General features: G+C 40.8%; 1 protein-coding gene across 1 annotated transcript in view; it reads left to right on the top strand.

The window, feature by feature from the left end:
* TMEM154 (transmembrane protein 154) overlaps positions 1 to 22,768 on the top strand; it is a 67,666-nt gene extending 44,898 nt beyond the window's left edge. Inside the window, exons 5-7 of the mRNA XM_069105549.1 lie at positions 139 to 224; positions 1,167 to 1,224; positions 16,755 to 22,768. Coding sequence (XP_068961650.1) covers positions 139 to 224; positions 1,167 to 1,224; positions 16,755 to 16,770 — 160 coding nt within the window. The 3' untranslated portion in view covers positions 16,771 to 22,768. The remainder of the gene's footprint in view (positions 1 to 138; positions 225 to 1,166; positions 1,225 to 16,754) is intronic.
* The last annotated feature ends 238 nt before the right edge of the window (positions 22,769 to 23,006 follow it).

Genomic DNA, 23,006 nt, shown 5'->3' with positions numbered 1-23,006 from the left:
ACTCTGAAAATCAGAAGTTGAAGCATAAATAGTACTAAGTTTCTACAGTGCTAAAACACTGGGGACTCCTGGAGAAAAACTCGGCCTGCTCAGACCCTTTGTTTTTCTTCTAACCTCCCTTTTGCTTCCTCTCTCCAGCCCTATTTTTGAAGAAGATACGCCCTCTGTCATGGAAATAGAAATGGAAGAGCTTGATAAATGGATGAACAGCATAAACAGAAATGGTATTGGTGACTCCTAATTATATTTTGTAATGAGACCAAGAGGTTTTTCATATCTACAAAGATGAGTTCTCCTAAAGATAACCAAGTTTTTTTTTTTCCAGGAGCAGTATTTCAAAACAGGAGAGGATGTTTCTATTTGGGAACCAAAGTGTGGTAGCAATTGGACAAAAAGAAATTTAAGATATGTCATAATAGCCAATACATTTATTGTTCTTCATTCTTTAGAGATCTTTAATCTCATTTAAAAACAGTTTTCTAATGCTCTTAATAGCTTTAAATGCTTCTGTAAAAGAGTACAGTACATAGTCAGTCACCCTTGGAACCAGGAAGCCCTGAGTTGGAGTCCAGCTTTTGTGACCCATCAGTATTCTAGGCAACTTTTTAAGGCTGTAAGTTACAGAGAAGGAGCAAGCCTGTATCGATAGAGGGACTTTCCTCATCTGGGAGTTCCTTATGCAAAAAAAAAAAATCAATGAGCTATCTTTATCCTCATTTCTATCTGTTTCTATTGCATTTTGTCTTCTGTGGAAGTTATTCTACTACCATTGTGACCACAGCAGAAAGCCATTTTTCATCCATTTTACATGTTGAAATATCCATATCATCATTCTTAGAACCAGACTGAGGATCTGGTGTGGACACTGATGTAGTTTGAGTAATCAAGGTAATATGGAAATTTCTGGTATATTGGGGTGGGAGGAGTGAAGGGAAGGGGAGATGATTTGTTTGAACACACCAAGTTGGTGTCAGATGCTTTTCATTGAAAGAACTCTAAAGTGTCTTGCCAAAGCCATACCTGAAACTTATAGAGCTCCCCAGGGTGGCAGAGTCCAAACTAGTCACCCAAAGGATGAGGCTAGACTCTCCTGTGCTTATCCTGACATCCCTGAAATGAAGTGACATTGACTAATGATGACCAAAATGTCTTTTATTCTTTCCCAGCTGAATGTGAATGTCTACCCACAGTCAAAGAAGAGAAGGAGTCAAACCACAACCCAAGGTAATTACAGATAACGAAGGTGCTCCCTTCACTTGGCTGTGTGCATGGACAGAGGTGGAGGTGAAGGTTGTGAAGGGAAAACTGCACAAAACATACAGGGCAATGTGGTTCAGTGGGAAGAGCATTGGCTCTGGAGTTAGAGGTCTTGGACTCTGATCTGGCATGTACAACCTGTGTCACTCTGGATAAGTCATTTACCTTTTACCAGATTAATTTCATTATCTATAAAATGAGGGGTTTAGACTAATTGATTTCTGAGGTCTTTTCCAGCTCTGTATCTATAAGCCAATAGCCTAGTAGCCACTTAAAAATTTTTTAAAATTCATATTTATACTTCCCAGACCTTCTCAGTAGATCCTTAACTGTTCAGTTCCAGTTTTATTTCAGTCACCCTAATTATGCTAAACTGTAGTTTGTGTGTGTCAGAGAAGTGGATGTTTTGTTCAGAAAACAGATGGCAGAAACAGTCTCCCCAGGGGGTGAGTATAAACAACAGTGAGGGAAAAAAAGGAAGCTTTACATTTAATGATTAAAAAGAAAGCCAACACCTGGACAGACTATTTGGGGGGGGGGGGCGCATTACAAAAACGTTTTTATTTCTGCCACTAGGTGGCTCTGCTTACTTGAGAATCTTATGGCCACCCATAAGGGGTATAATGCAGAGGGTACCATTGAGTATATCCTTTGGTATAGAAAGAAGGCACTTAGATCTGAGAATTTTTAAAGCTGGTTTGTAGACAGGGATTGTCTGGTCAGGCTATTTTGCCCAAAGGTGGAACACTTGGAAAAATTAGAGGAAGTGATCCAGAGGGGCCCAAGGAATTGAGCTATTATGAGAAGATGGTGCTGGGGCCACAGGTGTCTTTGGGATGAAACATGAAATCAGGGACCTTAAAGTGCTTTTCTTGACCATCATATTTGTCTTTGGTTGAAATAGAAAGATCCACACACATTCCAGTCCATCTGATTAGGGTAAATTTCATTTTCCCAACCACAGCCTATGCTTAATTATAGTTGCTTCTGGTCATCTCTCCTTGCATTCACCTTGTCCATGACCATATGTAAAGAAGCCTAAATTACCCAGCTTAGACCTTGGCAATAGGCGTAGTTTGGGGTTTGGAGAGTTAGCCGACCTTGGCCTTGGAGGAACCATAGTACCATACCCTTAAATAGGGAACGTACCTTGAAAAGTCATCTCCAGTCAAACACCCTCATTTTACAAATTAGGAAACTGAGACCCAGAAAGTAATGACCGAGGTAGTAAATGACAGCTATGATAAATCCTGATTTTCTGATGCTCTGATGATTGTATCTTGGAGATCACAGGCTAATGAATAGCTGCAGAGTCCCAATCCAGAAGCATGAGAAATGCAGTATTTTGGTCATATCCATGAGTAAGGCTGCTGGAAAGTCAATATTTAAAACCCTGAATGCTTCTTTTTTTTTGCTCCACTCCTTTCCCTCTCCCCCTCTCCCCCTCCCCAAAAGGTCTCCTCTGTTCTAAGAGACCCTATCAAACCTGTTCCTGGAGGGGTAGGAGGGGAAAAGCTGATTTCATCATTCCTTTGTAGTGGTGTGAATCTAAGTCAATGAATTGCTCCCTCTGGGTATTTGCTTTTTAAAGGTTATCTCTTAATTGTGGAATGGAAGGTTTGCTAAAAGCAGTTCAAATGCTGGTGAGCTACAGAGAAAGTATTTATGAGAAAGAGACCAAGGATTTCCCTGCCCTAAGAATCAAATCGTGACATATAGTGATTATAGACTGAACAAGGAAAGATCCCAAAATAGATTATTTCACCCTTGAACAAATCAGTGATCCCTTGAGCTGAAAACAACCCTTCCCCCTGACAAAATCACACAATGAATGTAAAGAGGCTTTTCATCAAACTAGATTTTTATGCTATTTAACTATACAATATAGTTAACTAACTAGGACTATTAATAGCCTACTATAAACAGTGTGACATTTTAAGAAGGAACCATTTCTTACTTAAATTTGACCTCTCTCAGCCTCCATCTCCTCATCTATAAAAAGCAGGGGTTGGGTTTAGATGATTTCTAAGAACCTTTCCAGCTCTTATTGCTGTGTTAATTCTGAGGTCCCCGCTCCAGAAGCATGTCATATAGGAAGGAAAGTCAGTTTCACTGAGAAGCCTTACTTTTGTCTGTGATAAGTGCCAGGCAGTTCCAGCTCTCGGAGAAGTCATTTACTTGAATGTGGAGCTCTACCTTATTCCCTGTACAGTGATAAGCTCAGGGCGGGGCTTCCTTCTACTCGGTCTAATCAAGAGGAAGCATCCTCATCAATTCTGTGATGTTCCTCTGGAGGGTCTAATTTACTGATGGAAAGTTCAATTCAGTTTAATTCAACACATATTTTTATTAATTCATTGTTATGTGTAAGATACTGTGCTAGGCTGCTAGGTGACAGTGATACAGAGACAAACAAAACAACCGAGAAAGAAAAGAAACGTCCAGTCCCTTCCTTCCAGGAGAATGCAACACTCAGACAAGTAAATGCAAATACATATATAAGGCCAATCCAGAAGGCATTTATTAAGCACCCATTATACACAAGGAGCTTGGGATGGTGACTACAGAGTTGTCCTGAGTCTGGAAGACCCGGGGTTGAAGTCCACTTCTGATACATCCTGGCTGTGTGACCCTGGGCCAGTTACTTGACTTCTCAGTGCCCCCAGGCAATGCTCTGAGACTATAAATTACAAGAGAATTAAATCTGATTTGGGAAAGGAAGTTCCTTCCTGCTAATAAATGCTAATAAAATGAAATCACAGCCTATCCAAATGAACATGCACAGAGATACTGGGTTAGGTGCTGGGCATGCAAAGACAAAAAAGGAAATTAGCTACTGCTCCCAAATTGTGTATATGCTACCTTGGCCTTGAGTTTGTCAATGAATTTTTTTATATGTTTTAGAAATGAGTACAAAATCAAACAAGATGCTTGCTCGTGTGATGGGGTGGAAAAAGACTATTCTGAGAGTTGCTGTCTGTTGGGCAAAAAGCCATAACCTACTTTTGTTTCCTTATGACAGTGGTGTCAAACTCAAATAGATACTGGGTATTATTAACAATATACAGACCCATATTGACTTAGAAAACTATGTATCGACATAATCTCTGTTCCACTGTGTTTTTATTTATTTGGTTAAAGATTTCCCAATTATGTTTTAATCTGGTTCTGTTGTAGCCTTACAGTTGGAGAGCTTCAAGTTAAATATTTCTGCTTTAGCATATTGAAGCCAAAATTCACTGGAAGTAGCTTTTCATTTCACTCTGCACTCTGTAAACCCAGTCAGAGCACAAAGTGAGAGGTGACTTCATATAGTGGGAAGGGCAGAAACCTTAGAGGAAGAAGACCTTGGAGTCAGACCTGCTGTAGCATTGGCCAAGTCTCTGGACCCCTCTGCTCTCAATTTTCTCATCTGCAAAGTGAGAGAGTTGGATGGGACAATGGATAGTGATCTTGTCCAGTTCTAAATTTTATGAATGTGTCTGTGTAGATGGGGGTAGCTAGGTGGTATAGTGGATAGAGTGCTGAGCCTGAAGCTGGGAAGACTTAGCTTCCTGAGTTCAAATCTGGCCTCAAACACTTACTAGCTGTGTGACCCTGGACAAGTCATTTAACCCTGTTTGCTTCAGTTTCTTCATCTGTAAAATGAACTGAGGGAAATGGCAAACCACTCCAGTATCTTTGACAAGAAAACCCCAAGACAAGAGTCTGTCCAAATGAACATGCAGAGGCATTGGGCTAGGTGCTGGACATACAAAGACAAAAGGGAAATTAGCTCATATCCCCAAATTGCATCTATGCTACATTGATCTTGAGTTTGTTGATTAAAATTTTTTATAAGTTTTAGAAATGAGTAAAAAAAAATCTTTAGATGTTATGAAGAGTCAGATACAACTGAAATGACTGAACAAGAATCTTTGTAGAGCAGTCATTCCAAACTCTGGCTCTATGGCATTCCACATATCTCTAATCCAATTCTAACCAATCTATATTTTTTGGAGGGAGGAAGGTAAGGCAATTGGGGTTAAATGACTTGTCCAAGGCCACACAGCTAGTAAGTGTGTCAAGAGTCTGAGTCTGGATTTGAACTCAGGTCCTCCTGACTCCAGGGCTGGTGCTCTATTCACTGCACCACCTAACTGCCCCAGATTCTATCCAATCTAACAAGCATGTATTAAGTCCTGCTATGTAAAAGACACTGCCTAGGAGAATATCGTGTTCAAAATTCTCAAAACTAAATTTATCTTCATTTTCCTTCTTTTAAAATACGTGCCTTAAAAATCAAAACATTCTTTTAAAAACAACCCATTAAGAAGGAGGAGTAAAGAATGACCCCAAATCAGACAATCTAGTGTTGAAATTGACTAAAGCTTGGCCATTCAGCAAGGTTGAGTAAATAAAAGTTTATCCTGAATCCTGAGCTGAAGGATTCAGGAAGAATAGCTCAAGAGAAAAAAGGCTGAGAGTAAAGCTAGCCTGTTCAAATCCAAATGTCACTGTTAATTAGCTGAAGAAAAAGAGTACCATTTTTCATTGGAGGTATGTCAAAATCTTTGACCATCAGAGAATGTCAGCACTAGAAAAGACCTTTGAGATCAGCTCATCTAGTCCAAAAATCCTTAACATTTCTTGTATCACGGACCCTTTTGACTAGTGAAGCCTATGGACCCCATCTCAGAATAATGTTTTTAAATAATTGAAGTAAATGCTAAATTTCAGTTGGAGATTAGTGAAAATAAGAATGGCATTTTCCCCCATCCAAGGTCATGGCATCTTCTGAAATCTCTCCATCTAACTCAGGTTAAGAATCCCTGATCTATTCCAATCCCTTCATTTATAGATGGGGGTACTGAACTTCAGAATTCAGAAATCTCTTGCTGAAGACTCAGGAGATTTAAGCAGCAGGGCTACTTATAGCAGGTTGAACCTATATCTTCAACTTCAAATTTAGTGCTGTTTCCACTTGAGACCCCATTTTCTCCCATATGTTTTAGGGAACATTGTCTCCTAGCATTACAATATTCTTTTATACTGATTATCTGTCCCAGGTTACTTATCAACACAATCTAGATTCAGTATATAATCGACAATTCACCACTTTGTGCTAAGTATATCTGCTCTTACCTCCCAGGAATGGAAGGTCAGGATTGAATCGAGTTAGAGGAAATTTCCTGGGGAAATTAATATGTTCCCTAAAAGCTAAATTTCAGGAAATCGGAAAGTAGCCAATCAGTTGGATTTCTTTTGCACAAGTGTTCCTGAAGTTCAGAAATTCCCATTTAAGGAGAAAATTTAGCATCTGAACAGTTACCAGTTGCCTGGCAAAGTTCAACTTTGACAGGTTAGTTCAGCATCAAATACTCTTGAGAAGGGCTATTATGATCAATTCTAGTCCTGAAAATTGTAAGCCTGTTCCCTCACAGCATCTCCTCTGATACATTACATTTGAATTTAAAGGTCAATGCCCTCTCCTTGGATTTAGAAGGATTAATATCGTATAAAGTTTTTTTTTCTTCTCTTAGTATATTTGACAATGAGTATAAATAGACAGAATCTGACTGTCCCAAAGAGCTTTCTGACTTTCTGTTGTTGGCCCAGGCTAAACCAAGCTTGTGGGGTATTGAGGGAAGCTTGGCACTGCTCTGTCTCTGCTCCCCACCCCTAAGGATGTGTCACAGAATATTACCCATCCCAAGAAGTGAAGAATTTGCTGTTCTCCTGGCATAAGATAGTCCAAATCTATGGCTATAAGCTCTTCCAAGTTACCTATGTAACTTGGAATCACAACATCCATGTATGTACACGCATACAAGTTACCTATGTACCTATAGTTAAACCCAACCCTGAATGTGGTTCTACTTCAAAACAACCTTGCCCTTGTAATTAATTTATTTTGCAAAGTTGTTAGCTTCCCTATAGATTTTATTTTTTACTTCTGCTTTTCTGAGGCAGGTGCTCCAGTGGAAAATATTCTGTACTGGTAGTAGAGGACCTGGGTTCAGATCCCGACTGTTTTCTATATGACTTATCCCCTGATGGTCCCAGTCTTATCTTTTGCAAAATTGATAGGTTGGACTCAAGAGTCTCAGAGATTCCTTTCAGCTCTAAATCTATGAGCTGTTTTTATTGACATTACTTCCCCCAGGTGGTTTAACTACAGGTGAAAACCAGTACCAAAGTTAAGAAGGATTAGCTTTTTATTGGAGGTCATGATCTGGCGTTGTTGCAGTAGTTCCCCCCCCCCCCCCCCCCCCCCCCCCCAAAGGTAAGAGTCTCAATTGGCAGGTTTTTGTCTACAAGCCCTCTCACTCCTTTCTTTTCTTACCCTTAATGAATTCTCAGCATGGTGCAGTGGGTAGATTGCTGGAACAGGAGCCAGGAGGACCAGACTTCTGGTCCTACTTATGATGCTTGCTTGTTGTATGAGCCAGAGAAAATCTAGACTTCAGTTTTCTCATCTATAAAATGGGACTGATGGTATCTGTAGCACTAACTTACATGATTGCTATGAGAACCAATCAAGCAGCACTAAGGAGGGCCTCTTATACTCTGGCTCTGTGCTGAGAACTGAGTTATCATGCATGTAAAATATCATACCTGTAAAGACATGATCAAAGAAATCATGTATACAAATTAAGGTTTGCATGTCAATGTGAGCTATTATTGAATTCCAAAATGTTTCCCAGATTCTAGGTCAACCAAACTCTTCAGAAAAGCAATTAGAGGGGCAGCTAGGTGGCACAAGGAATAGAGCACCAGCCCTGGAGTCAAGAGGACCTGAGTTCAAATTTGACCTCAGAAACTTGACACACTTACTAGCTATGTGATCTTGGGCAAGTCACTTAACCCCAATTACCTTGCCTTCCGCCCTCTAAAAAAAAAAGCAGTTAGAATGAGAACCTTGATGGAAAACCTGCTTCCTTTTCTTCCTGCTAAAAGGAGAAAGACCTGCACCCTGTGGAAGTTACTTTAGCCTGAGCAAAGTCAAGACCTCAATGTCAACATTCTGGACAGTTCTCCATCTAGTCTAACCTATATTTTTGCATTTTCAGTGCAGATCACAAGGAACTCCTACCAATGTTTGTCTGTCTCTGTTGTCAGGAAGTTATCTGGACTTCTGTTGCATACTAAAAATCAATCACCATTTATTAAGCATTTACTGTGTGCAGAGAGCACTTCCGGGCGTTATGGGAGATTGCAAATGTTAAACATTATCTAAGATAAGGTCCTTGTCCTTAAGGATCTTATGATCAAGTCAAGTCAATGGGCATTTTTTAACCACTTACTGTGTGCCTAAGCTTCGGGGATACAAAAAAAAAGGAAAAATCAGTCCCCCTTTCTTTAAGGAGTTCACATTGTAAGGTGGGGGAAAATAAGCAAACAACTATATAAAAAATAAAATAAACAGATAGACTGATGGAAAGATAGAAGATAGATAAATAGACAGATAGATAAACAGACAGGCAAACAGACAGACAGAGAAACCAATAGGTAGACTGATGTTTTAGAGGGAAAGAAGACTCTAGCAAAGGAAGGGACAGGAAAGGCCTTTTTATAGAAGGTGGATTTTAGCTGAATCTTGAAGGAAGCCAGAAGAAGGTTAAAAGGAGGGAGTACATTCCAGGCATGGGGGACAACAACCAGGAGTCAGGAAAATTCATTTTCCTGAGTTCATATCCATCTTCAGACACTTATTAGCCAGGTGTGCAAGTCATTTTATCCTGAGTCAGAACATAAAGTTTTCTCTGTGAGGAACAGCATGGAGGCCAGCGTCACTGGATCAAAGTGAAATGTAAGAAGATTGGAAAAATTGTAAGAGGTCAGTCTGTGGAGGACTTTCAAAGCCCAACAGATGATTTTATATTTGATGAGGGAGGTAACAGGGAACCACTGAAGTTTATAGAGTAGGGGTGTGACAGTCAGACTTACCACTTTAGGGAGGTCAATTTGGCAGCTGAGTGGAAGACAGCCTGGAGTTGGGAAGACAGTTGAAGCAGAGAGACATGGTAGAAGACAATTTCAGTAGTTGGAGTGAGTGGGGATAAGTGTAGCAGCTGTGCCAGAGGAGAGAACAGGATGTGTGAGAGGGTTTATAAAGGTGGATATGACAGTATTTAGAACTGATTGACCATGGGTGTTGAGTGAGTGAGTGAGTCAAGTCAAAGAAGACTTGTGGGTTGCAAGGTGTGATAGTAATGCACAAAACTGCATAAGATAGCTACAAAACAGAGCCTTAAGCCCCCTTCCTATTTCTGTTTTAAGTAGAAAATGAAGTGCAGCTGTTCATAGGATCATACAGTTAGAGTTAGGGGGGACTTCGAGGTCACCTAGTATGACCCCCCTCGTTTTACAGATAAGGAAATGGAGACCCAGAAAGAGGAAATTCTTTGCCCAGACTTACCTAGCCAGGTATAAAGCCAAGATCTGAACTAAGATTCTCAGACTACAAATCCATCAGACTTTCCACTGTATCCTGCTGCCCCCAATACTCCTCATTTAATTTATGTTAGCTAGATAGCAAAGTTGAGCTCTGTCCCTGAAATCAGGAATACCCAAATGCAAATATAACCTCAGACACTTAACTAGCCATATAACCCTGCACAAGTCACTTAACCCTGTTTGCCTCATGTGTATAATGAATTAGAGAAGAAAATAGCAAACCACTCCAATATCTCTGTCAAGAAAACCCCAAATGGGGTCATGATGAGTCAGACACAACTGAAAGGACAGAACAACAAAGTGGATCAGAAAGCATATTCAGGTTCTTATCAGAGATAATGCAGAATGCTTAACAACTCATAAAGCTATATACAAGCCTATATAAATGGCAGCTATGGTTATTAGTTTTTATTTTTATTCCCTTAATTCCCTATCACTGAATTACAGAATTCCATTCACTTACTGGTACTAATATACAGAGGAAGCTAGGTGGAGAGCAGTGGTTAGAGTTCAGCCCTTGGAATTAAGAAGACATGAGTTCAAATCCTGCCTCAGACATTTACTGGCTGTTATGACTTTCAAGTCATTTAACCTCTGTCTGCCTCAGTTTCACCAGTTATAAAATGGGGAATAATAATAGCACCTACATCCCAGGGATGTTGGGGAAGCTAGATGACACAGTAAATAACATGCCTGACCAGGAGTCAGGAAAACTCATTTTCCTGAGTTCATATCCATCTTCAGACACTTACTTGCCAGGTGTGCAAGTCACTTTACCCTGTTTGCCTCAGTCTCTTCATCTACAAAATGAGCAGGAGAAAGAAATGGCAAACCACTCTAATATCTTTGCCAAGAAAACCCCAAATGAGGCCACAAAGAGTCAGATACAACCGAAGAATGACTGAACAACAACACAGGGATGCTGGACCCAATGAGTTCGTATGAGTGAGGCACTGTGCAAAGCATCGAGTTCGATGTAAGTGGGAGCTACTGGATGCTACTGCTTTGAGCACCAGGATTGCAGATTAAGAGAGAACGCGTCTGGTGCCAAACATGCGTCATCACAGTTTCCATTTTCTGCCACTCTTTGCTTCATGTTTCCAAACTCAAGAGCAATATTAAAATGGGTGATTTCCCTGCTTCTTGGATAACTCAAGCAATGGTTATTCAGGAGCTGCCTAATTTTTTCCTCTCCCATCCCTTTGCTTTTTTCCCCTGCTAAAATAGGATTTGGACTGTGTTTACATTGTACCAAAAGAAAAAAAAAGAGTTGAAAACCAGCTGGTTATTTGGACTGCAAGATGGCAAACACAAATGGTTGGCTAGATTTTCTTCCTCTACTGAATTCACTGAATTGGCTGAATCTATTGGTACCTGGAATCAGAAAAAAAGAGGTCATTTTAGTGATAGAGTTAAATAGGTTACTTTCTTCTTTTTCCACCATCTATATTAAGCCTTTCTTTGCCATGGAAGGACATTTCTATATGTCATGGAAGGACTATATTTCATGGAAGGACAATTTCTATACAGTTTTAATCAGATCATAGAATTTTGGAGCCCAAATGGACCTCAGAGATCATCTATTCCAACCATGTCACTTTCCAGATAAGGATACTGAGACCCATAAAAGGAAGTAACTTGCCCAATAACAAGAGGTGACCTTTTCAAAGTTCGCAAATAGCTTCATAAACATTATTTTCTTTCACCCTTGAAACCATCCTGTGTGTGGGAGGGTGCAGATATTACAGATCCATTTCACAGATGAAGAGACTGAGGTTCAGAAGTATAGTGATTTATCCATGTCACATAGCTGGTGTTAGCAGCAGAACTGGAATTCAGGTCTTCATGGTTCTGAGTCCAGCACCCTACCTGTTTGTTTTATCATTTGGACTCCCTTACTCCATCTTATCAGTTAGGACTAAGTAAAAGTTTATTTTATGGCTTTTTGTGTCTTGCTACTTGGTTAGTAGGCAGTCCCTGATATGTGTGTGTGTGTGTGTGTGTGTGTGTATACATATATATATATATATATACATATACTTCAGTCCCTTTCATAATTTGGGAAACACTTCTCGAAGGAATCTGCAGTCGAGTTGGGCTTTGAAGGATGAGTAGGATTTCATCAGGAGGAGATTAAAGTAGGAATGCATTCTGGGATGGTGTAAGGAAAGGGATAGAAGAGGAAAGTTCAGGGAATGAAAATGGGAGTACCGGCAAGTAAAGTCTGACACTGAAATTGGAGTCAGATCTTGGAGGGCCTGCTGGGATAAGAAATTTGGAGAGAGAAGAAAAATGGAGATGGATTGAAAGTGGAGAGATTTCCATTTAGGAGACTGCTGTGTTAGTGTAAGCAGACTCTGAATGGAGTGATAAGACAGTATACAAGTAAGGGACTCAACCTGCAGTACATGCTATACCACAAAAGCAGCAAGGATCCTGAGGCAGCTAGGTGGTAAGACAGAGTCCTGGCCCTGGAGTTACAAAGACCTGAGTGCAAATCCTTCCTTATATACTCACCAGCTGTGTTTCCCTAGGTGAGTCACTTACCTCTGTTTGCATCTATAAAGTGAGGATAACAATAGCACCCAGCTCTTAGGACAGCATGAATCAAATGAGATGATATTTGCATAATAATACTTGCAGAGTGCCTGTTGCACAATAGGTGCTTAATAAATGCTTCTTTTTTCCATGTGATTTCATTAATGTGGTAAATCCACAATGTTGGAACCCCTTCTCCCAAAGCACATCTGTAGGGCAGACTATTGATGAATGCCTCTTCAGAGAGGAGAACAATGTAAACAAACAGCTGTCTAAATAATCTTCTGGAAACAAAGTCTGTCCCTGTCACTCCCTGCTCAAGAATCTTCCATGGTTTCTTAGTGCTTCTAAGAGAAAACACAGAGTCCTCAGTTTGGCACATTCAGCTAGCTCCAGTTTGCCTCCCCCTGCCCCCTGCCCCACACCCCATTACTCCCCTTTCCTCTCTATTGCAACCAAATTGGCCTGTTTTCTCTTTCCAAAATTCTGTGTTCCACATACTACTTGGATCCATGCCTTTGCACATGCCTTCCCCATGCCTTTCACAAACTAGCTCTAGACTCCCTTCCCAAATGGATTTCATTTTGCTCCTTTTCATGCACTCTATGTCCTATGTATTTACTATTTCCTGAACTACCACCTCCATACCTTTGCAAAGGCAGTCTCCCATGGCTGGAATACAATCCCTCCTTATCTCTGTGGCTTAGAATCTCACGTTTCCTTTAAGGCTCGGCTTATGTGCTATCCCCTATAGGAATCTAGATTCCTTAGGTGTTAGGGCTTTCTCAAAACTCCTCAGATCATGTGCACTGTGTATGTTTTTATTTTTCTGTTTACCTATTACATCCTGCAGTAGAATATAAACTTCTCCAGGGCACTCAGTGAATTCCTGTCAAATTGAATCAATGAGAGAAGACCCACATAACTTATTGGAGCCTAAATTGCAACCAAGGGGAAGTAATGAGATTAGATATAAGGTTGGATCTCGTCTTCCATCATCCATTTTTAGTCCCATTCTAGCCACATGCTTTCTTACTAGCAGTGGACACACCATCCTACTTGAGCTCTTCCTATCTATGGAAGGGAAGGTAGTTTCTCCTCTGTAGGCTGATTTTCTCATCTGAAATAGTGGTCCTGGAAAACATAGTGAAGCATTCTTACCCTTTGTGTGAGGGGAGGTAATAGGAGGGCAGGATCTTGCATGTGTTTGCCCAGGGTTAGTTGCTTTTGCTTAAATACTTTTTCTTTTCTTTTTAGCAAGGCAAGTTTAGAGTCAGGAATAAGAGGGACCCCCCCTACATACACATATGTATACATATATACACACAGTACGTATATAGATACATATGTATAGGAGAGTGAGAACAATATGATGTAAAATAAAAGGCAGTAATAGAAGGAATTTTTAAGTGGAAAAAAAAGAAAAAATGGCACTAGGCTAGATGACCCGTAAGGTCCCTTCCAGTTCCAGTGTCAGGTTAGTGACTCCACTTATTCTAAAATTTCGGTACGTTCTTTTGGAATGACGTGTTTCCCATTCTTAATTGTTCATGTTGCACACACTTTGTAAAAGTATTTGTGAATGCCAATGCCCAGACTTTTGGCTAAACCCCATGACAATGCTGGGGGTGGGATTTGGAAATGCTCTCCCAAGTTTGCTTTGGGCTGGCCCCATATCAGTTTGCTTTGGTGCTCTGAATGGGAGGCTCCTGAGGTTGCCAAAGCTGCATGAGGTTGGCTGGGGCTTATTTGACCAGTTCACTCAGGTGATGAATAGCAACCCAGAAACCAAGGAACACACCTAAGTAAATAGAAGGAGTGGAGTGTGAGAAAGTGCCTCCAGGCTCAACTCTGGAATCAGCCAACAATCTAATATTTTTGATTCATCAATAGCCTTGTACTGCACCCCACCCCATCGCTCTCCTGGTGAAAGGTGCATTTGAGCATTCATAGAGCCTAGAAATGTCCTTGTCTGCCATAATTAAAGACACTCAGTGTCCAAGTTGGGACTGTCTAGGTGGTGGCCATGCCCTTCACTTTGGCCTACTCTCATTGGCTTGGAATAATTTGCATCATGAGCTACAGTCATCCTGTTCCTTAATGCCCTAAACCCATGGATTCTTGGTAATGGAAACTGGCCCATATTTTGCCAAGTTTTTTCATTATTCTAATGAACAAAACATTGTCAAGTCCAGGCATTTAGACACCTGGTTTTAGGGAAAATGGTTGTGAATGCATTGGCCATGTGAAGAAAGAGCAGTTTTGGTTTCACCTACTTACTTATTTTCTTACTATGATTCTGAAAGTCAGATCGAAAGCAAGGTTGAAGGAAAAGCATTCAATAGATCAGTCGTTTCACAGAATTTATCAAGTATTTCCTGGGTGTTAGACATTGTGCTAAGCTTTAGGGATGCAAAGAAAAAACAAACAAACACAAAAAGCAGTACCCAACCTTTAGGATCTTATATTCTAATGGAGGAAACATGTATGTAAATATATATATACAAGAATACATGCAGTAGTTACAAGGTGGCCCTGCAGAGAAAGCCACTAGCAGCTGAGGAGGGGGAGGGAGCAGTTGCCTGGGAAAGATTCTGAAGCCCTGCCCTGTATTTGGCAAGTGTGACCTGGGAAAGTAACTTCCCCTTTCTGTACTTCATTAGTAAAATGAGGGGGCTGATATCCCTAACCTTCAAGTTTGCTTTCAGCTCCAATTCTGTGATCCTAGATCTCTTCCTGTCCTAATCCTTTCCATCTCCTGGTGCTCACTGAACCCAAGATTTCTTTTTGAAGATACTACATCTCATGGTGCCCTCTCCAAGGATGGCTGCTCTTACATTACCTGACACACAGGGCCATGGAGAAGAGATAATCTGCTCTTTACTCCCTATTATCACATTAGAGACCTTCCTTCTACCCTCATCACTACCTCTCCCCCTTTAAGGTTCATTCCAACCTGTCCAGATCCTTGTCCCTGTCCTTCATGGCCCTCCGAATTACTCTATCTTTGTGCCCATTAAGTTCAGTCCCCAGCTTACCAACTGCTCCATCCCAATACCTTCCCACTTTCAATAGCCTGGCTTCTCTTCTGGCACTCTGCATATGGGGGAATGGTTAGGCCCTCCCACCCCAGGGCTTTCCTCTCCCTCCCTCCACCCTTGGAAACTCAATTTTCCACAGGTGCCAGAATTCCTGTCTACAACTATAATTAGTGGCCCTGGTTTAATCAGTTAGAAGACATCCCCAAGCCAGCTTTCCAGAACAGGCAGTTAAAGATACAACCCCACTGCAGAAAAAACTGCTGAAAGAGGAATTAGAAAAAGGAAAACAAATTTAAAGTAAAAAACACAACGGAGATATCAGTCAACAGCACCACAATGGAAGAGGGGAAAGATGTTCATTCATATCTGCTCCCACTGGGAGGGGGATTCAGAGCTGGAGGGGTTCTATGTGACAGGCAATAGCCACCTTTAAATCATTTGTGGATATGCTCAAAACAGGTTATTGAAAACATGCCAGGAACTCCAGCGCTGAAGGGAAAATAACACATGGAATTTTTTAAAGGACAATTTGACATATATTCATAAAGAATTGGGCTAGATTTAATTAAAATTGGAAAAAAAATCCATCTGGATGTCTCAGCATCAAAGCTAGAGATGGAGGTGAGCTGAAGTAAGGGAAGTGGTCGCCTTTTGGTTCTGCTACAGATTTCTTCCTTGGCTAGCAGAAGAGAGAGCCGGAGAAACCCTGACTTCTAGATCTGTTTTGGAGAGAAGGTCTGAGTTTGAGTCCCTTTTCTGCCATTGATAATTTACATGATCAAGGGTAAGACACTTCTCTCTGAGCCTCAGTTTCCTCAACTATGAAACAGAGGTAAAATGCTTCTTGTGAGGTTCAAATAAGATCAGGAGTGTGAAACACCTTTGTACATGATAAAGCCATTCAGAAATGTACTTGTCATATAATCTCAACTGGACCCTCACAGAAGCAAGGCAATCATTTTATATCTTCCCAATTGCTTCACTATCTCACTCACCACAAAGGCTGTACCCAATCTTCCATCTCCAAACTACATGGTGCTTCATCTCCCTACTCCATGCTTTTTTACGGACTGTCCTCCATATTTAAATGCACTCCCTCCTCACTGCTACCTCCTAGCTTCCCTAGTTTCCACCAAGACTCAAATCAAATATCACCCTTTGAAGATCTTTCTTTGTCATCCCCCAGATGCTAATGTCTTCTCCTCTGGTGTTGGCTTCCATCTACTCCTTATATATCTTTATTGTAGGTAGCTAATTATTTGTTCTCTCCTCCATTAGGATGTGAGCTCTTAGAAAGCAGCAACCATGTTTTTTTTTTTTTCTTAACAAATGAGTGTTGACTGACTAATTGAATTTGGTGGGGTGTTATTGGTGCCAATGAAAATTATAATCCTAGATGAGATATGGACATTTTTCTGGCTTCCTCCATTGCACAAGGATCAGATCTAGCTCACCTATTCTGCTGTTTTGTTTTTACAGTGATGCTGAATCCTGAAGGTGAACAGTGCCCATGTTTTTCCAAGAGGAACAGCCCATGAGGGAGACTGAGAAGCCTGCCAACAGGGGATAAATTGGATAAGAATTTAATTAATTTCAAATAACTATAGATACAAGATCCTTTCCCTTTCCTTGCTGCGCCCACTCTTCATAATGCTGATGACCTCACCTGGACCTGGAGGGATGTACAAAGGCAGACACACTAGAAACAAGCTCTGGCTTCTATCCACAAATCCCCAAAGTTCCCTAGTGCTGGACTCACAGCCTGTGGTTGTCCTTTCATCTTCCTCAACTTTCCACTGACTGTGGTGATGACTCTACCTCACTGTACTCACCTGTGGGAAATCTTTGCTGTCTTTCTTAGTTCTTCATGGGCTGAAATCAATTCCTTGGTTCATTTTACATATTGATGAGTTTCTTTGGGTAACCTCATTGCCTCATTTGTTTTGCATGTATCTGTAGACCATATGTCTGATGTGAGGTAAGGCATCAGTGCATAGGTCAATTGTATCATTGAAGTGGCTGCACCCCAATTTACAGTTTTAACTTAAGACATAATCTCAGTGAGGACTGATAAATCTGTCCCTATTTCACAGGGAATTATTTCATAACCCTACTGAAGTGCGGGGTGACTTGTAGCCTATCATCAGTAGATCTAGCCAAGTTCCCTTTAACAGCCCTTGAGGATTCAGGAAGGGAACTGTGACATTCACACTTCCTTTCATGGTGATCTTTGCCTTAAAGCAGCAATCACCTTAAACTCTGATCAATTCCTTCCTCTAACTCAGGCAGGTTCTTAAGGCATTGCTCACTCTTGGTGTTTACATTGGAGGGGAAGAGGAATAGGAGAGAATGAATGAACTTGTCCCTTATAACAAGAAAAGAGGATAAAATTCTGAGGGCTAATTTTATTTCTCAGATAAAAAGAGGAAAGAGAGAGAGAGGAAGGAAAAAAGAAAAAGAAAGAAAAAAAAGAAAGAGAAAGAAAGAAAAGAAAGGAAGGGTGGAAGGAAGGAAGGAAGGGAGAAAGGAAGGAAGGAAGGAAGAATTGATTCAACCTTGACTCTCAAGGCAGTCATAGAACCTGCTGCTCTCCTAGGACATGTGACAATTTATTTCTGGCAACTTATGATGAATGATAGTTTTATGTATTTTACCATCCATGTACCTCCTGAGGGGCTGGTGGGCTGGTAAAAACATTCTTGTGGATTGCTGGAGTTCTAGGGCTTGTTTATAAGGCTGCCTTAAGATATAGTAAGGCAGCTGCCCCTTTTTCATTGCCCACACAAGTATCTGCATTCCAAACTATGCTGAGAACTTGAAGGCAGAGTTCCAACCTCATGGTGTCTTATCTGTTTGCATGCCGGGAGGTTGATAATCCTTTTCTCTCTCAACTCAACAGGAGTTATGTTTCTAGTGTAATTGTTTTCCCCTCTCTTGAAGCCAAATCCCCAAATCCAGGTTTGTATTTTTTTTCTTCCTGACTGTTCAACCAGGTCCAATTTATTCAGTATGCTTTACAGAGAATCTTATGGACAACAGCTGCAAAAGCATTCAAAAATCCTGTTTTGGATTTTTGAAGAAAAGGCTTTTTTCTTTTCTTAGTAAGGGTGGAAACTCCTAGGGATAGGATCTAGACCTGTGATTTCATTGGCCTAGGAAACTCGTAGAGGAAACCCTCCACCAATGCAGAAATGCACCTTTTCCACCACTAATTGTCTTATAGAATTGCTAAGATCACTGAGAGGTTAGGTGATTTGCCCACAGTCACACTGTCAATACTGAAAGATCATCATTTGTTCTAAAAATGACCTAGAGCATATTGTGTCATTTCAGACTTGGAGGAAAACCAAGTCTGGGTGCTCTCCCAACACCTTAGGAAAAATCTCTTTTCTACTTGGTCCATTTGCCATGTTCCCAGATCACTGGTGGCCTCAGTGTCCCCTGCTGTTCTAAACCACACAGCTGTCCTTCAGTTTTCCCCAATCCTCAGACTCGTCCATTCTCTCAAATTCCCTCTACAGACTGAGAAATTCCAAGATGTCATTTCATTTCCATAAGGTTCTAAATGGGACATACTGTCTGTGATTGGATTTAGGAACCAACACCTGCCTTAAATCCAATTTAAGAAGAGTGTAAGAGGCACAAAAGCTGCTCAGGAATAGGGAACAAAAGAATATTATCTGGGATTTCCATTTGGTTCTGAAAGTCATAGGATCACAGATCTGGAGGAGGAAAGGACTTAAGAAGCCATCTAACCTGACCTCTTATTATCACTGAAGGACCTGAAGCCCAGGAGGTGTCTTGCCCAAGGTCAGACAGATAATAGTCATTCAAGGTGGGATTTGGGCCTGGATGTTCAGACTTCAGAAGCAGGGCTCTTTCTGCAGTCTTTAGAGAATTCATCCAACAACATTTTCTCTTCTTTTCACTTAGTGATACTTCTATTTCCTTTTCTTTACATTCCATATTGATATCATAGAATGACAGAACTGAAAGCATGGGTCTGTGATCTGACCACCTGCAAGTTCTGAGGAGGCCACACCATTTGGTGGAGCTCCCAGCTGGAGTGGCGGGGCTGCTGGGAATCCACACTGACAGAATGTCACTTCCCCCCCAGCTCTTCTTGACTCTGTCTTGTCTGCTGTGTCATCTACCTGCCTAATCACTTTCTGGCTCTCATCTTACTTAGGCCAAAATGACAGAAATCTGTACATTTCTTCAGTGTGGGTATGTCCATCACTAATGCAGTCACTGATCCCTTAACACCTTAGTAGAATGTCTGCATGAAATGCTGTGTACAAAAATATTCACTACTTGGTGGTCACCTCTGGTGGTGACCTCCTCTGACTTTCTTGAATTGATCCTCAGATGGCAGATGCACAGTCTGTTGCTGGGGTCTGTGCTCAAAGGCTTTTCCAGTTTGATAGGGCATGCCATACTTTGCCCATAGCCAACCTAGGCTTTGAGAACTCAGTTACTTTTATGCCACTATGAAGCACCAAAGGAGGCCTAGAGTGGAGGCTTTCACCTTCTGACAGCAGACTTAGCAAAGTACAAAATAAAGGGATTATCTCTTGGTACTTGGTGGGAGGACACTGACAAGGTATAGAATGAACAAAGACTGGTGATCAGACCATATCAGAAGGGGCTAACGGATATGGGAATCTTTAGCTTGGAGAAAACAAGGACATGGATAAGCAATGGGGGATTTAGAATAGAACAACCCAGACGGGGAAAGGTTTTGAGTTCATAGTATATCACCTCTGATACTTTCTACCTGTGTGGCTCTGGACCAGTCATTTAATATTGAGACTTAGCTCCCTTGGCTGCAAAATGAAGGGGTTTGGCTTAGCCAGCCTCTGAGGTCCCCTTTAGCTCTAGATCAGAAAGGAGCTCCTTATCTAGGGTTTATGGACCTCCAAAGAGTCCCATGAATAGTGGGCCCATGACCTTGGATGGGAAATTATTACAATTTATTTTTCTTATAATCGATCTCCTTTGCAATCCTATGCATTTTGTTTTATGCATTTAAAACATTATTTGGAGAAGGGGTCCCTAGGTTTCCCCAGACTGCCCAAAGGGTCCAGGATATAAAACAGGGGAAAAAACCTTGCTCCATATCTATGAACTATGAATATTTAGCCTAAAGGAGAGAAGATTTAGGGAAGACTTCATCATTGTGTTTGAAGGGATGACATATGGGAGGAAAACATGACTTTTTTATGCTTGGCTCCAGAACTAGGAATGAAGAATGGAAGTTGAGTGAAAAAATGAAGTTCTCAAGTACCACATTTAGAATTAATATAATTGTAAAGATTCCTCAACCATTGGAGTGATTCAAGAATGGAATGGGTTGCCTCAGGATGGAATAAGCCCCCCTTCACTAGAGGCTGAGAAGGAAAGGATGAATGACCACCTACTAGGGCTGTTGGAGAGGCATCAGTTGGACTGGCTGCCCTCTGGGCTCCCTTCCAGTACTGATGTCATGTTATTCTGCCATTCATTTTGAATTTTTATTCAGGGAAGGGGGAGATGCATTTAGATTTGTTAGTAAATTGAATTCTCTCAGGGAGTTTTCTTACTTCTAGAACATGCCAGCACAGGTCCTCATGTTTGCTGCGTGGAAGGGAGTCTGAAGCAGCTTTGACATTAGGGCTGTTTCTTCATGGTCCTCAACCAACCAGTCTGTTCCATATGGGGGGGAGAATAAGGAAGTAGAAAACACATAGTCCTTTCCTGGCCCGTCTTTCTGGGGCTTCTCCAGTTAAGCCTTAGGTGAGGGGGCATTTTTGGACTTTGTCCCATTTCGTTTTCCTAAGTGGCACATTCCATAAAAAAAGCCAGAGACTCATATGAAACAGAACCTTTTCTCAGCCCTACAGATGGCCTAGACCCTTTACTCTGATGTTCTTGTAAGATGCTAACATTGCCAAGCCCCGAGGCTTAAGGAAACACTGTGATCTTAAATCTCTGTGGAAGTAGACATTGAGGGTACTGTAGGAAGTTTAATTGATAAGTGAAGAATATGATTTATAAACAAAAGAGGAGAATATGGCTCCTTAGACACAAGTACACTGGATTATTCATAAAAGCTCTCAGATCTCTAGTTTTTTTTTTTTTATTTCTTTAAGTAATCTACTGGGTCTGCACATAAAGCAGCTTGTTTTCTATGGCATACCTGCACATAATGTGCTTCATTTTCCTATTGAGAAAACCACTTAAGGAGAGGCCTTGTGTTGTCAACTAAGGTGAAATTGCTGGAACTGCAACATTGGGAACAGATGTGAAAATTCAGCATGTTTTATAAATACTAGCCTGCGGAAAGACTGGGAATCACATAATCCTGGAATGGAAAAAAAAAAAGAAACAAACAAAAACTTGGCATAATAAGAATAATTGTCTTCCTCAGTGGCTAGCATAGTATCTTACATGAAATTATATGCGCTCACCAAATCTTGACTCTTGTTTAAAATCAGATGAACAATGATCTTAGGGTGATGGAGACTTTTTGTACTCCTTAGTCTTACAAACAGTGGAAAATCTTATATATTAACTCAGTGAGCCAATCAAACATGAAATTAATTATCTGGAGAAAAAGGTTAAAATCTTACTATTATGGTAATTCAGTCTATTTTGGACCTCACATTGTTGAATGGTGTGCCATTCAACATGATTACTGTCTTGAAAACTATTGACAATTTTTGGCACTGATTGGACAATATGGAAGTTCTTCCCTGATAACATACCTGTAAAGAATGTCTGTGTGTGCATAATTGTGTTTCTTTTTTTTCATTTTCATCTTGCTTTCCAGCTTCCCAATTGTATGCCAGATTGCCATATGTTATAAAACAGACTAACCTCAGATGCTTGTTTAAGAGTAGCTGAGTACTAGTAGGCTAGGAATTGTAGTTGCCCAACAAGGAAGGATCCTTCACCCTCTCCAATCAGATGGAAGCACTTTGAAGGCAAGGACTGTGCATCTGTCAGTGTGGTGCCTTACACACAGTAGTTTCTTAATAAATTCTTGTTGAATTGAGTTTTACATCTCAGATTGAGAAGCAAAGCTGATCATGGAGGAGGGACCCATTGGCCCTTCAGTTTCTTTGTTGTTACTGAATGGAGCTCTTGAGAATGGAAAGAGAATTTAAACACCAGGCATCAAGCAAGGTTGATTATTAAACCTCAGAGATGTTTACATCTCAAAGAGAACCCCCTTTGCTTTCTGGAAGAATTTGGACTTCACATTACATTCAGGTGATTTATAAATACAGATAGAGAAGCAAAACATTTTCTTGTCCGAAAGAAGAAATTGTTGCTAAGAGATGGGCTAGACTGGAAAACAAATGGAATTTGGCAAACTTGTCACTGTCCTCATATTGTTACCTGTCCTAAGCAATCCATGTGTTTATTTTTTTTTTAATTGGGGGATGATATTGTAATTGTCTGAAGAAATTTTATTTTTCAAGTTTGGAATAAAAAATGGAAAAATCCCATGTCGGAGTCGATGCAATTTTCTTTTGGTTTGTTTTCAACCAGCTCTTACATCAGTTCTCACACTACCCAGTGCCAACCAGGATGACTCCTTAGGGCCCTGTGGGTCCTTAGTGCTCATCATCGATATTTTGGGGGGTCATGACAAACAAGGGAATAACAAGTAACCCAGCAGGTCACAGGCTCTTCAGAGCTGATGGACATCCCTTCACTAGAGGTCTAAGAGGAAAGGTTGGGCAG

The sequence above is a fragment of the Petaurus breviceps genome, unplaced genomic scaffold (genome assembly GCF_028583685.1).
Source record: "Petaurus breviceps papuanus isolate PSGF00001 unplaced genomic scaffold, PetGlider_PUasm1.0 76, whole genome shotgun sequence".
Taxonomy (NCBI): Eukaryota; Metazoa; Chordata; class Mammalia; order Diprotodontia; family Petauridae; genus Petaurus; species Petaurus breviceps.
The sequence above is the reverse complement of the archived record's forward strand: the minus strand, read 5'-3'. Positions and strand labels throughout refer to the sequence as shown.